The sequence below is a fragment of the Perognathus longimembris genome, chromosome 7, assembly GCF_023159225.1.
Source record: "Perognathus longimembris pacificus isolate PPM17 chromosome 7, ASM2315922v1, whole genome shotgun sequence".
NCBI classification, from domain to species: domain Eukaryota; kingdom Metazoa; phylum Chordata; class Mammalia; order Rodentia; family Heteromyidae; genus Perognathus; species Perognathus longimembris.
Genome location: NC_063167.1, coordinates 36,212,045 through 36,226,787, shown reverse-complemented (window position 1 = coordinate 36,226,787; position 14,743 = coordinate 36,212,045). Strand labels below are relative to the sequence as shown.

The following is a 14,743-nucleotide window of genomic DNA, read 5'->3' as shown; positions in this document are numbered from 1 at the left end:
ACCAAAGGAACTGGCCCCTTGCGAGTGTCTAAGCTAGTGGCCTGGGGCTGGGTTAGAGGCTGCTTGTGCATCTAGTGCATTATGAAGGACTCTTCTGAAAGCCTGGGACAAGGCAGGAGCCCACCCTGTAAGTTTTTAGTTTATTCTCTATTTCTGCTAAAAATCCCCTCCCCAATCAACCTCTCCATGAAAAACTTCCTCCATAAGTACAAGGCCGTGGAGTCAATGGAGCCTCTGAGCCAGGCTCACTTTTCAGCAAGCTTTCCCCTAAAAAAGCCTCCTCTCATGCTAAAAGCAGAATGGTAGGTAGGGAACAAGTCTGGAGATGCTGGGGACAAGGCAAAGCCCTCATAATGTGCCAGCTCTCTGGGAAAGGCAGGATGGGAGTGGACATCATTGAGCTGGGGCATTGGTGAGTGGTATAAACAGGGCTTTGGAGCAGAGGCCCCTTGGCCTTTTCTGGTGGAGGGATGTCGACAGGCATTCTGCTTCCTGAGGCACTATTTCCTCAGTGCTCTGTGAATCCTGTTGCTCCCCTGGTGCTATGGGAGGACTGAGTGAACATGTAAACATGCATGCCTGTTCATAATGGTTTATGGCTGAAAGACGACTGATGGCTTCTGGATTTGTGCTGGCAGTAGGTGGGTGACAGTAGCTGGGTCTGGAGATCCTAACATGCCCATTGGCTCACCTGTTCCCTCCATCTTAGGCAAGAAAATGCTGGATTTACCCCTTCCTCTCATCTGTGTCAGTGTGTCATCCTCCCTGGTAGCTTTTAAGTCATTAAGCTTAGGTGACCTCTCTGAACCTCAGCTGCTTCTTATAGTAACAGGGGGTAATGACAGCACCAATCTCTAACATCATTTGTGAGAATGCTGCGATATAATGCATCAAGACCCCACCTGGTTCCAGTGAACACCTGTTAGCCACCTATTAGCTTTTGGATTGTTGCTGTGCATCCTAGGGCTGTTTTGTTCAGTGAGCTAGAGGCCAAGGGAAAGCTAAGTCCTTCAGCTTACCCAAGAGTGAGGGCTACCTCAAGATTTTTCTCTAGCTACAATGGAGCCTTGGGGCACAGCATAGCCTTTATGGCATTGCCATGTGAACACACAGCGGAGACTAGATAAGTTGACCTTTCAGCACACAACCCTTTAGTTCCACTGACAGATTTGGCACCTGTGAAACACCAGTTATTGGCAAATTAACACTTTAACGTATTAACTCACTCCATCTTGCCCCCCTGTCTAGTCTGCTTGGCTCTCATCACCCTGTCTTCTGTTTCCTGTCTACCCAATAGGAGGCACCAGGTAGGGCACAGCAGGGGGGTTGCATGATCAGGAGCCTCTGGTTCTGTTCCTAGCAGGCTTGTTTGTATGAGCTTGCAGAGACCTGAAGTCTGACTTCAGGGGATGGCTCTTTGTACATCCAGGCCTGTAAGTAGTGAATTTTGCCTGAGCCTCATTTGACTTTCTTGGGAGATGGGCTATAAAATAGAAGTAACTTCATCTGCTTCACTAGCTATGGATTGAAAGAGTTTGGGAATGTGATCAGGTCAGGAAGCAGGCTGGAAATCTATGTCAGGGCTCTTTCCCAGAGGCTAGCATTCAATCATTTATTCATTCAGCACCTAGGCATGAGCAACAGCTTTTTTTGCCTGGCCCTGCTTGGCTCCTAGAGTGGGGAGAAAAGGCAGTCCATGGCCCCAATGGATTCATAGCTCATGGGTCAGACTCCAGCCTGAGCTAATGCCATGTCAGGCTTGGTGCATTCTCCTCTAGCAAGTACTTTTTCACTCCATGGTGTCCTTTTAGAAGAATAAAGCCCACATTCTCGTTAATGCTTTTGGAGTTCTAGCTGTGCTACCTTCGTGCCATTGTTGGACCGGCTCTTAGTCCGTACAGCAAAGGCCAGAACTGTTATTTTCAAAACTGCATTAGTCTGCGTGTGTTGGTTCTTCCATTGACTGCAGAATTCACCCCTTACCTTGAAACTTCTTTGCTCCTAGGTTGTTTTATTTAAGAAGGCTTTGACAAAATCTCAACCCATCCTTGCCCTAAGGTCAAAAAAGACATGTCCAGTGTGAATCTGATTTTCTTTACTTAGGTTATATAGCTGATCCCAAGTAATTTACTTGGAGTTTTATAAATAGTTTAGATTTTGGATATCTTGTGGTCAGTTCTGGGCCACAACCCCAGTTTCTGAATGCCAGTCCCCAACAGCATTAGAGGGCATAGATACCCAGCCCCTGCACTCTGGAGCATCAAGGGCTTTGGAGGCAAAAGAAAGAAGGGACCACTCCCAGGGCTCTGGGCACTTCCAATAGCACCACAGAGAGATGTTCCTTGTGTTTCTGCTAAGGTTTGCTGTATGCTGCCTGTGTTCCCCTGGGTCATATTCTTCAAACCTGAGTATGTCCTGAGTCCTAGATTTTTGCTTTGCCCACCATATTATTTCACTTTCACTGAGAAAGGAAGGCCATTTCCTGAGCTTCTTAGGGAGAGAGAATTATGAGAAACTGCAACTGCTCATGTATCTCCAGAACTTCAGGAGTTCTGAGGCATCCTTGGCCCTTCTTCTGGTCCATTCTTAGTCCTCCTATCCTCAGTGTGTAAGCAGGGCTGAATTCTGGGCATTCTGGATTTGTGGGGCACTGCAGCTCCCTTCCTGGTTGCTTATGATGAGTTGTTACTTTTGGAATCATTTTTGAGGTGTGCAGTGGAAGGGCAGGAGGGCTGTGTATATATGAGTGTCTTGGAGGGCTTCGAGTGGAGCCAAGATTTCCTGTGTGGACAAGGCAGTACCTCTTTAACATATATATGTTCCTTACCTTGATGTGCTGTTGTGATTAACAGTGGAACTTGGGTGCCGGCAGAGATGGCTTGGAGGAGTGGGCTGAGTCTGCATCAGTATCCATTTTCACAGCCATTTGGAAGGGAGAGAATTACTCTGGCCAAATTCCCTCCTGCATTTCAAGGGACCAGCATGGTTCAAGATCAGGGGGTCCATCTCTATGTTCCCATTTACCCAAAAGCTTCTGCAATGAGTAGAAATCAAGGAGGGGAAAGTCTGCTGTCTAGACCCTCTCTGTATTCCCTGCTCCTTACACATAGACTGGCAGGGGGTTATTAAGGGTAAAGGTTTGGTGGAGTCACTCAAATGATAACCTTGACAGTTTTTTTTTTTTTTCCCCCATTCACTGCAGAGTCCACAAGAAATTGGAATTAGTACCCTCAGACAGCTGTCAACTCTTCTCCCAAGACCACAGGTCTTGATTTCTGACTTGAAAAGTCATAGAAACATCTTTGAGAAGGAACAAAGTAATTTGTGATTTCCTGACAGACCTGATAGCCACTCCCTTGCACTAGCTCCCACAGGCTAATACTCCCTCCACAGCCTGAGCTCCCCAAGTACACATAAGGTCCCCCATAACCCCCCGCCCCCCCGCATCTGGATTACCCTTCTTTGCCGAACATACTGTTTCATCCTTTGAGGTCCAGCCTAAGTGTGATTATGTCGCCATCATTGCCCATCTAGCTGCCCAGTGCACTGGTCCCTGCCTCTCAGTACTGCTGTGATTTAGTTATACCTTGTCTTCAACTAGTCTGGTACTCCGTAAGGGGAGGGCAGAGTGCCACTTCTTTGTATACCTCTAGTGCTTAGCACACACTCATTTCATGGGATAGTGCTCATTTTCTGGATGGATTGACAACTTGGGACAAGTGAGTTCAGCCCATTTGTCTGGATATTGGTGCTTTTCCTTTGTCCCTGAAATGTGTACTTAGTTGTACAGACACAAACACGTATAATCCTTAGCAAGTATACTTGCAGGGATTTACTAACCCACAAAGTTGTCTCTTTTCTCCCCTGTCCCTTCATAACTACTGCCATTCAAGGTTGAGCCCTTTCCTGGTTGATAATGCCCAAGAACAACCCCTCCATGAACTCAATGAACAGGTAGAGATCAAACAGTTTGAACCTGCTGAAAGAATACAGTGCTGGGAGTCAACCCTGAACCATCTAAATCGGCAAGTGAAGGAATGGCTTTTCCCTGCATTGTGGTATGCGCAAAATAATGGGGCTCATCAGCACAGAGGTCATCTGGGACCAGGGTCCATCTGGGCTTGTTGCTATGGTAACAAACTATACATACATATGTTTGGTCTTATAAGCAAAATATGAAGTTAAGATCAAAGCCACCCACAAATAAGACATGAGTACTATTGTGCTTTTTTTTTCTTGAGAATTAAGAAATATCCCCATTTGTCCTCCAAGTCTTGGGAGCTATCAGGTAGCTTAGGAATCCAAAATTTTTCTGTGAAGGGCAGGCCTTGTGAGTCATTTGGACTCTGTTGAACCATGCTTGAATAAACATGTCTGTTGTAGTAAAACTTTACTTATGCAATTTCAATAAAATTCTTTACAAAAACAGTCAGCAGGCTGGATTTTGCCATATTCCTGGGGTCCTAGTGCTGCTTCTGACCCCAGCCTCCACTCTGACTTCACAGTGCAATTCGGGGACCCACACCTGACCCCCCTACCTTGCATAATAACTACTGTAGATCTGGCCCCTCTCTGTGCCTGAGCTCCATTAACACATCACTGAGACTCAGTCTTCCCACCTGTGCAATGGCATAGTCACGTTCTAAAGGCTAGAAACAACCAGAAGCAATATATAGAGGAACTCCCAGTTAGGTTGAGGATATTACCTGTGTTTTCAGTTTCTCCCCCCACCCCCAATTTTGTTTTTAAATGTGTGGGTCCTGAGGCTTGAACTTGGCCTGAGCACTGTCTTTTAGCTTTTTTGCACAAGGCTAATTCTCTAGCATTTGAGCCATAGCTCTACTTCTGGCTTTTTGGTGGTTAATTGGGGATAAGAGTCCCTGATTTTTGCCTAAGCTGGCTTCAAACCACTATAATCAGATCTCAGCCTCTTGATAGCTAGCATTACAGGCCTGAGCCACTAACACCCTGGTATCCCTTTGTTTTGAAAATCATTGCTTGTTGATTCAGATTTTCCCTGGGGCAGATGTGCCTTATACCTGTTAAGCAGAACCTGAGTTGCTCCCTCCTCTGCTCCTTCCCCCAACCACACTTTGTGTAACTTAGCCCTCCAGGAAGTCAGATTCGCACTGTGGAGGCCTGTGTCTCCACTGTTTGCCCAGCTCTGTCCTGACTTCCTGGAGAGATGAGTGGCAGGAAAGGAGGTAGCTGGGCCTTATCTCAGGTGGAAAGCAGTGAGCCCTTTTTTCATGGAATGGGTCTCTGGTTTAAGAATCCCTGATACTGTACCCAGGTGGCCCCCAGTTGGGGTGACATTATACATTCCTTCTCATTAACCCGTGAGTGCCCCACCATTCCAGGAATATGATTTGCCACCACTTGCAGAGAGTTATATTTGGTTCATCAGCTGGCAGCTAGGGATCCCAGTCTGACTGAGGCGCTTGGGGGATAGGCCCAGCTCAGTCCCCCAAAGACCTGCTGTGCATGAGCCAGGCCTGGGCTGGGCAGCCACACACAGACGTTCAGACCTCCTCTCTGGGAGTTGGGAATTGCAGCATCAGCTCCACCCTGTACCAGCCAGAGATGCATACATACAGAGAAGTCTCTCCCCCAGGGGATAGGTTGATACAGGCTTGGAAGACAGCTCTCCAGGCTATGCTGAGTTCATTCCTGAAGGTTGAAATGAAATGATATTTCCTCCAATGAGCAGCATGAAAAATTGACTCCCTTTCCTTCTCTTACCCTGCCTCCTACTCTGGTGAGGATAAGGCAGCCCATGCCAACAGAGGCGGGATATGCATGGTTCACAGACACCTTGGCCCTCTCCCCAGAGTGGGCTTACAGCGTTTTCTGTCCACATTTATGTCTTAGGAGCAAATTGGATTGTCTGTTGAGTGTCTTTTGCCATGTGTATAATCACCATAATTTTATATTCACTCAGTTAAAGTGGCATGCCCAGCAGGCAGATTACACTGGCCACCAGTACAGCAAGCCCTCCATGTCCTGCAGCTGCTTGATAAAAACGTACCTTTCATCCTCAGCAAACCAGTGCCCAGTGTCCACAGGAGTCAGGAGGGGTAGAGCAACCTAAAACATCAAGTCCCTTTAAAGTCCCAGCAGCCCTATTGAGGAAAAAAGGCAGATTGAGCCTAGATGGTAATTTACAAAGCACTCTGCTGGTTCGTAGAACCTGGGAAGAAAGAACACACAACCTGGGGAAGTTGGTACTCAACATCTTGTTGTGCCATCCAGTTGTACAAGCTGGAGGATCCATTCCTGTCTATTCTCTCTGCCCTGGCACTAGGCATGGATGTCCAGCTCACAGGCTTGCCAAGTGGTGGGTCAGCCTAGACTCCCCAAGCTCCAGAGTCAGACTTTGAAGCCTGACTCTACCACTTAGTAACTCTCCATCCATTAAATGGCTTTGCCTTTCTAAGCCCACTTCCTCAGCTATAAAATAGTATGGTTGGTGGCCTTTACTCTGTGGAGCCTAGAATTAAGTTGAGATGGCTCAGGCATAGGCCACACTCTTCGTTGTTTCCATAATTGCCCCCATTCACCAATGAGAGGACAGAAGTATAGTCATTTGCAGAGGCAGGATTTGAATCCCCATATCAGGACATTCTGTTTCTTTTTCTAAAGTATGCACAAATGAGGACATGGTGGAGTTGCTAGAGTTAAGACATGACTCAGCTACCAGCCAAGTCTCTAGCCCTGGACAAGTCCCACCTCTACCCTGGGTCTCTTTGCTCTGTAAATGAAAGGATGTTGGAGGAAGAGGTAACACATCTGCCAGAGCAACCTGACTGCTGGACAGATGTGATTTTACCCTAACTTCCAGTGAAGCCACTTGGTGGTCCAGACTGGGCCTGTTGTTATGCAGCACCTGTGATTGCATAAAGCCAAAGGTCTGCTGGAGAGACTGTCAGCGGAACTGGCCTTAGAGGCATGTCATCTCTAGGCAGACTTCCAGATGTACCTACTTTGAGTTCCTCCAAAGCATTCAGCAACTAGCCTCCAAAAAGGCCCATGGGGGAGTTGTTCTGCATAGGAAATTGATGAGTGGCATGAAATTAAGGGACCCCCATCCCCCTGGCCCGCCTCTCCTCCTATCTGTTGTCTTTGTGGATGAGAGAAGCTCCCACCCCAGCAAAGGTCAGAAGCATCTAACAAAGTTCTTTTTGTGTTTGCCATCTAGGTAGCGTTTGGCCCACAAGGGTAAGGAATTGAAAAGGCAGTAAAGTCCTCTCTCTGTAAACCTAAATGTAGGTCTCAGTGTGAATGAATGCTGGCTGGGGGAAAGGGGAGTGGGACAGTTCATTTGTGGCCTCAGTAAAACCGGGCAGTGGCACCATTGCCTCCTGGTGGAGGCAGAAGCAAAAGTCTCCCTGAGCACAACCATCCTTCCCCTTGGGGACTTGCCAGGCTGTGTGGGGTTTCCCCTAGGATACTGCAGGCAATTTGAGGGACACAGACCAGATAGAGAACACAGTGACAGCTCCAAGCTGAGCAGACAGTGGGATGCAGAAGATGTGGGTGACCTGGTGGGAGATGATGGCTCCTGGCCAATCAAGCCAGCTCCTGGTAGGACCAGGGGCTGTGCCAGGAGGTTCATAAGCAGAGCCTAGTCAGTACCTGAAGGGGATAGGAGAGGAGCTTAACTCCATGAAGAGACCAGGTTTACCTTCACCTGGGTAAAGATTGTGGTGGGATTTCCTCTAGTGTAAGCAGGGCTTGGGCCAGGATTCCCTGATCTTGTTCTGAATCCCTGCCCTAAGTCTGCATGGAGATGCCAAAGGCACAGCTCCCTCCCCATGTTCAGCAGCCCATTCCTCACTGTCCCCACCGGCAGCTGAGGCCTCATCCACAGCATTGGCCCACAGGTTTGTCTTGAAGCACTGAGAGCAAACTTGCCACCTCCAGCTAATCCAAGACCAGTCCCCAAGTCCCTGAGTCAGATGGGGATTTTCTGAGGGTGACAGAAAGGTGAACCTCTGAACCCCGTGGAACCTTTTGAGGGTGGGGGGGGGGGGAGGAGCAGCTTGGACCTGTGTTTGAGTCCTGACCCTTGGAAAGCTGTCAGGCAGAGGCCCACGATGAGCACTAGGTGCTCCAGAGTTCCTCACTGATGTCTCCCCTACTGAGCAAGGCAGGGACTGGTGACCTCCTGCCCAGTGAGGTGCACAGGTATGAGGGGCTTGCCCAGCGCCCTGCTGCTTGCTTGCTCTACAGAAGCACTGTGTGAATAGGGAGGGAGAGGAGGATTACCAGGGAGGAGGTACTCCCTTGTTGCCAAGAGCTGGAGGACCAACAGAAGGCCTTTTGCCCCCTTTTGGCAACTGGACCTCACCCTTGAACCCTCCTCCTCTGTTCCTTTTATTTTTCTTTTTTTGGGGGTTGGCTTCAAATTATCTTGTTTTGTTTACATTACACCAAGTTTCATGGTACAAAAGACTTGCAGGTGCAAATATGTCCCGCCTTCATTAACTTCCCCTCCCTTTTTAATTTATGTGATTTCAATTTTCCTTCCCTGTACTGTTAATTAGGGGACCCTCTAATCAGTGCCATTATCACAGTGGTATTCATGTTTAGGAAAGCCGCTAAACAAATGCTTGCAAAATTGCTAAATGGCTAATTAATGTCTGTTAATTAAGAAAATTGCTCATGGTAACAAACCATGCCGTTGCTGGCAGCCGCTAGAAAGACACACACTTGTTGAAATTAGTAGCGTGGCAGGTAGGGGAACATCTGCTCCTCAGAGCTTTCCGGAAGTGAGCAACCCCTCACTCAGCCAAGAAACTCCCAGGCCTGTCCCCAGTGGTGTTTTATGCACACTTCTACCCCAGGCCCAGCTCCTCCCCAGCTTAGGGCTGTGTCTCCCAGTGAGCAGAGCTCTGCCACTATGGCTCCTCTTTTCAAATGTAACCACACCTATCCCCCATACATGTTTGAAGTTTTTCTCAGAAATGGCACAGTACAGTGAGGATGGAATAAAGTCCAGCTCCCAATGTCCTGGTGGACTAGGAGGCACTTTTAAGGCAGGGTCACCACACACACCCTGTAACCCCAGCATTGTGTTCCAATCCACCCCTCCCCAACACACCTGCCACATGTTTACATTTACACATAAAAGAGGCGCTCTTGAAAGGTAATCTGCCTTAAAACACAGAAGACTGGAAATTTTTGTTCTTAACTTTATCTTTTGATGCTACTAGAGGTTGAACTTGTCCTCACACTTGCAGGCACTCTACCACTTGAGCTACGCCCCCAGCCTTCTGCTTTAGCTATTTTTTCATATAGGGTATCAAGTACTTGTCCAAGCTGGCATCTTCTTGATATATGCTGGGTAACTGGGATTAAAGGTATACACTACCATTGCTGGCTGTTCTTTTTCTTCTGCCCGCCCCCTCCAACCTTTTTTTTTTTTTTTTTGAGGTTTCAGGTTTTTAAAAAATAGTGGTTGCAACCTACTAAATTGATTTTGCCACCCACTAATGGGTCGCAGCCCACAGTTTGACTAGCCCTGTGGTTTAAATGAATTCATCTTCCTCCTCTATTCTGTGGGATTCAAGGTCAGCGTCGCTGGGAGCTTTGGGTCAGTTTGGTGCGAGAGGTGACTCACCACGAACTGATGGGAAAGCCCCAGCCCCTCCACCCATCAACCCACTCAGCATTCAAGGGTAGCCATGCCTGCCCGTTTCTATCCCTGCTTTACCCCTGTGTTGCCCTTAAACCATCGAACTTCAAACCTGACTTAATTGTGTGGCCATCCATAGCCTAATCTTTTCAACCTTCGCAACTCCATTTCCTCACTGGTAAAAGTGGAAATAAGAGATCCCCATCTTACAGGGCCATTTTGCGGTATAGGTGAATTTCCCAGTGCAGAGCCCTGCCCTGCTACACCTGGTGGTCTTCAGCACCTGTCCTCTCACTCCCCTTGGACCCAGCTGTAGCACTTCCCTGTTGCTCCACTGCTGTTCATCCTCATTCACGCTGTCCCTGTCTCCAGCAGGCTTGCTGCTCCACGTCTCACTAGCTCTTGGTCCATTCAGCCCTGAGGAACCCAAGTTACCTTGTCTCCCCAAGACTGAGTTTCTTGAGGGTAGAGACATCACCTGCTCCTCATCCAACCCCGTCCTCTGTGAATGGCACTTGCAAGATTTGTATTAAGGCCCAAATGGCTTCAGGGGTCCCCTGTCTGCGTCACTTCCTCCCCCCCACCCCCAGTTCATCTCAACCAACGTATTTAACATGGCAAACTCTGCTCAGATGGATAGACTGTGTCCAGCCCTTACTCCTGTGTGCTCTGAATAAGGTGCTTCGTTTTATTTTTTGTTCTTCCGAATCCCCTGTGAACGTACTGATCAGCCTCCTTCCCTCCCTCCTGCCCGCCGTTGTACACCATTGAAGCAGGACCTAAGCAGCAGCTCCACCACCTCCCGCCAGCCAGAGCCCACCACCCGCACACCCGCCCGCCGCCACCCTGCGTTTTGGTTTAATTTTTGTTCTTTTAAGCTTCTGCGCTTCTCCATGTGCTGTGATCTATAACCTGCCTCTACTGTCTGGCCTCACAGGGTCCTCCGGGGTCACAGCCCTCGCCGCACGCACAGCCTCCACCTCACAATCCCAGCAGCATGATGGGACCCCACAGTCAGGTAAACGCACTGTGGCTCGCCCGCCCGCTGGCCGGGGGGCTCGGGGCAGGAGGAAGGAGAGAGCCCGCAGAGGAAAAACAAAAATCAGAACATGCTCTAGCCATTGCCTTCTGGTCTTCATTGACAAGTTGAATTTTCAAAGGAAAAAAAAAAAACAGTCTTTTTTCCCCCACCCCCACCCAAAATAAAAAGTTATGCTTCATTCCTTGGACATCACACCCAGCATGGATATAAATAAAACCAAGAGAAAAGAAAAAAATATTCCTGTGACCTTGTCAGCGGCCTTTGCGTTTTTGTTTTTTCCTCTCTCACTTTTGGTTTGGTTTTGAGTTTGGTTAACCATTTGTTTGTAACTGAGGCTGCATCCCTAGCCTTTTCTTTGTGCACTCACTGCTGAGAAAGCTTTCTTGCCCATTCCCTGCATAAGTTAGGGCGCCCGCTGCCCCTTACCGTTTCCCATTGTGTTTTCCCTTTAAATCCTTGCTCCCCCTCCCACTCCTTCTTGTCAGTGGTTTCTCTGTGTGCTCGCACGTGTGTGTGTGCGCGCGCGCGCGCGCGTGTGTTCAGCTCTTGTCTGCAAACCCTGAAAATGTTACGTGTAGGTCCTTTGTCTTGTTCTTGTATTTGCCCTATGGAAAGCAGAGGTTTTCTCCTTTGCCCTCCATTGATTTACCTGTTCTTCTGCGTCCTGTGCAAAGTCCCAGCCGCTGCCCCTCTGCCCAAAGTAAAAGCTCTGCACCAGTGACACCAGTGTGGTGTCAGGAGACATTAAGCATATGGGTTCCTTGGTCCTTTTGCCCATGGGAAGTTTTGCCCAGAGGGAAGAGGCTACCCAGAGAAAGAGAACTTACAACAATCTGGACTTGGTGGAGTAGAAAGCATTTGTGTTTATTGCTGTACTGTAGCACAGGCTATCATTGAACTAATTCCCTGTAATTGCAGCCTTTTATGTCACCGCGATATGCAGGCGGCCCCAGGCCTCCGATCAGAATGGGAAACCAGGTACTGTATCTTTTCACGTTCTCTTTCTCCATACTTAGCCATCATTGGCCCTAGGCAGACTTGGTCTCAAATCAAAATTGGAGGATAAGATTGAGGGGTGAAGGGACAAGGTGGAAGACAGAATTGAGGTGGAAGATAACTTACCAGCAGGACTGCTGAACTCACAGTGCTGTGTTTGCCCTGCTTACATTAATGGTGTTGGGCATTTTCTCTTGGGGTTCAGAGGGCAGAAGCAGCAGCAGCCTTGGTGGGATTGCCAGAGACTCCACTCTTCTAGAGACGGTGGTAATGCCCCTACCCCTCCTCCCTTCCATCTCCTTTGAAGGGGGTCTTCCTCCTTAATGAAGTTAACCAACAAAGTGAATTGTTTCCTGGAAGCTTTTGAAAATGCCAAGGCTGGTAAATGCGATCCTGCTCCTAGCAGGAAAAGTGGCTGTAGAAATGCCTGGATCAGGAGCCTGGCTGCAGCAGAACAGGGTGCCGATATAGTTTGTCTGCTTCCCAGACCCAGCTTGAAACAAGCAAGGATTATTCCTGTAATTAGAAAAGTGATGTGTTTGTGTATGAAGAGGGCTTTTCAGCCTGGGGTGCCTCTCCTTCCTCCAGCCTGTGTGGGTTGGCACCTCTAGATGCCATGCCACCCTTTCCTGGTCCAGCCCATTGGGCAGGCAGAGCCTGGCAAAGTGCGAATGAGTAGATGCCTCTGACAGAGCAACCTTAAGGAAACCCCAGGGGCATTTCTTTTTAGTGTATTCTTTCAGACACTTTGCAAAAGCCCTTCAGAAAATCAGACAGTGCTGGCACACCCAGCTCTTGTTGCCCTTGGCATTGGGCATTTAGTCAGTGACTACATTTGCCTTATCTGCATGGGATTCTTTGCCATCCCCTAGGCCCTGCGAGAAAGCTCCAGAGCAAGTCAATTTAGGGGCTTTGGAGAGGAGCTCATATGCAGGGTTTCCAGTGTTAATGCCGAACTATGCATTGAAATTCCCAAAGACCTGTTCACTATTTTCTCTGGGCCCCAAAGGGGCAAATTTGGATGAGGTGTTATAGAGACCCAGCAAGAAGGGATTCTTGGGTATATCATAGATGAGGAATCGGAAGGTCAAAGTAGATGAATGATTTTCCAGAACCTCACAGTAAGTTAGGCTTCAGTTCATCCCCAAATTCCAACCCAGAGCAGATTCTCCTTACCCAGTCTCATCCACTTAGCTTTCAGAGTTGGAACCTCACTGTTCTGATTTGATCTTCTCTCCACCAACTGGTCTCCTTTCCCTGCCCCTTTAGGGGCCTTGCTTGGCCCAAACTAGGTATAGAACAGATATACTCAGCACTGATTGTGACCCTTCCTCCAGCAATTGAAGGACACAAGTGGGCATGTACGTGCTTCTATTCAGCAAGTAAGCCCGAGCAGCAGGCACCTGAGAGAACATACAATAGAGCCATCATCCATACCTTGAATGGCAAATGATTATTACACACTTGCATGAGAAATCCATGTCAATTTCCCAGTTTCCTATGAACCCCAGAAATCTTTATCCTCCACAGAAGGATCTGTCCCTTGCACAGATATTGTCCCTCAGGGGTTCATAAAGAGTGCCTGAGTGAGCTCAACCCTTTCCTGCTACCTGTGGAGGGAAGAGAGGCAGGGGGTGTACCTAGGCTCACACAACCTGTCCCATGTGCCTTCTGGGAGAGGGTGATGAGCAGAGTGCACAGAAAGACAGTGAGTGATCCCTGACTTGGCCTCTAAGATTTGCCTCCCTGACTGGAGCTTTGCAGCTGTGTGTACCAACAAGGGTGTTTGGGTGAGTGGTGACCAGGGGGTTTCAGCCTGACTTAGGAAAGCAGGGGGCTGGAACCCACGGCTCTCAGAGTGCCACCTACCCACAACTCCATATAGCTCTCACTTGGCCATGATGCTGTCCTGGCAGGATAGATGTGAGCTCTAAGGGCAGCTGGCATTTGTCCATTTCCTGGCACATGCTTCCTGTGCCTCACCCCCACGGTTGTAGAATTATTGGCCCACCCCCAGAAACCTGTGGAACAGCCCCATAGCATCTTTCTCCTCAGTGGCTTTAGGGGATATACACAGCAGTATGATAGACCCAACCACAGCCATTGTTTTCTGCTTAGACTTGAGAGCTTCAGCCTTCTCAGTATGAGAGCTGCTTTCCTTTAGTCCTACCCTTTTCTGCTGAGTAGAGATCCCAAACAGCCCTGTCCTTATGTCAGGGTCACTCAGTGAGAGTTGCAGCCTCCAGGCCCCTCTGTCCTAGAGTCCAGGCATGTGGCAGGTTTAGCACAGGTTAAAATGAAGGCCCAGGAAGAGCCTTCTACAATAATTGGTGTTTCCATGGGCTGCCTGAAGAGGGAAGGGCTGTCATCCCTATGCTAACTCCATCCAGGTCAGTAGTAAGTTCCTGTCCTCGGGACCAAAAGGTTTCCTCTACCTAAGTCTCCTAGGTTTCCCCAGTCCAGCCTGCCACAGAGGCAGGCCTATCTCTTTGTCCTATAACCAAGCTCCAGAAAATTCTCAGCCCCAGTGGACAGAAACAGAACAGCCAAGTGATTGAGAGTGAGAACTCAAGTGGAGAAAGCCAGAGTAGGACAGCTAAAACCCAGGACATAAAGAAATAACTTCTAAGCTCCCAAGGAAGAAGAACAGCAGATGCTAGTGGCACTTGGCCTGAGGTATACCCAGCCAGCAGGCTTGGGCGGTTCTCTGCAAGCCTCCCACGCAGCCACAGTCCCATTCTAAAAGGAAAGCAGTGAGGGCCAATCCCTTTACTTCTTACCTTACTGCTGGCCAAAGGCAGAAGAGCTCCCCACCCAGCCAACCCGTAGTAACAACCAGAGCTGGTGGCCCTCAAAAGGGGTCTGGGGATATGGCCTAGTGGCTAGAGTGCTTGCTTGCCCCGTATACATGAAGCCCTAGGTTCAATTCCTCAGCCCCACATATATAGAAAACAGCCAAAAGTGGCGCTGTGGCTCAAGTGGCAGAGTGCTAGCCTTGAGCAAAAAGAAATCAGGGACAGTGCTCAAGCCCTGAGTCCAAGCCCCAGGACTGCCCCCCCCCCCCCCAA

At 48.8% G+C, this 14,743-nt stretch overlaps 1 protein-coding gene across 2 annotated transcripts in view; it reads left to right on the top strand.

Annotated features, from left to right (window-relative positions):
• The window catches only part of Ssbp3 (single stranded DNA binding protein 3), a 154,894-nt gene that overhangs the window by 119,547 nt on the left and 20,604 nt on the right, over positions 1-14,743 (top strand). The window contains exons 6-7 of one of the 2 annotated variants that reach the window (XM_048351388.1): positions 10,575-10,655; positions 11,598-11,657. In XM_048351388.1, coding sequence (XP_048207345.1) covers positions 10,575-10,655; positions 11,598-11,657 — 141 coding nt within the window. The remainder of the gene's footprint in view (positions 1-10,574; positions 10,656-11,597; positions 11,658-14,743) is intronic. The other variant, XM_048351389.1, reaches the window with a different exon arrangement.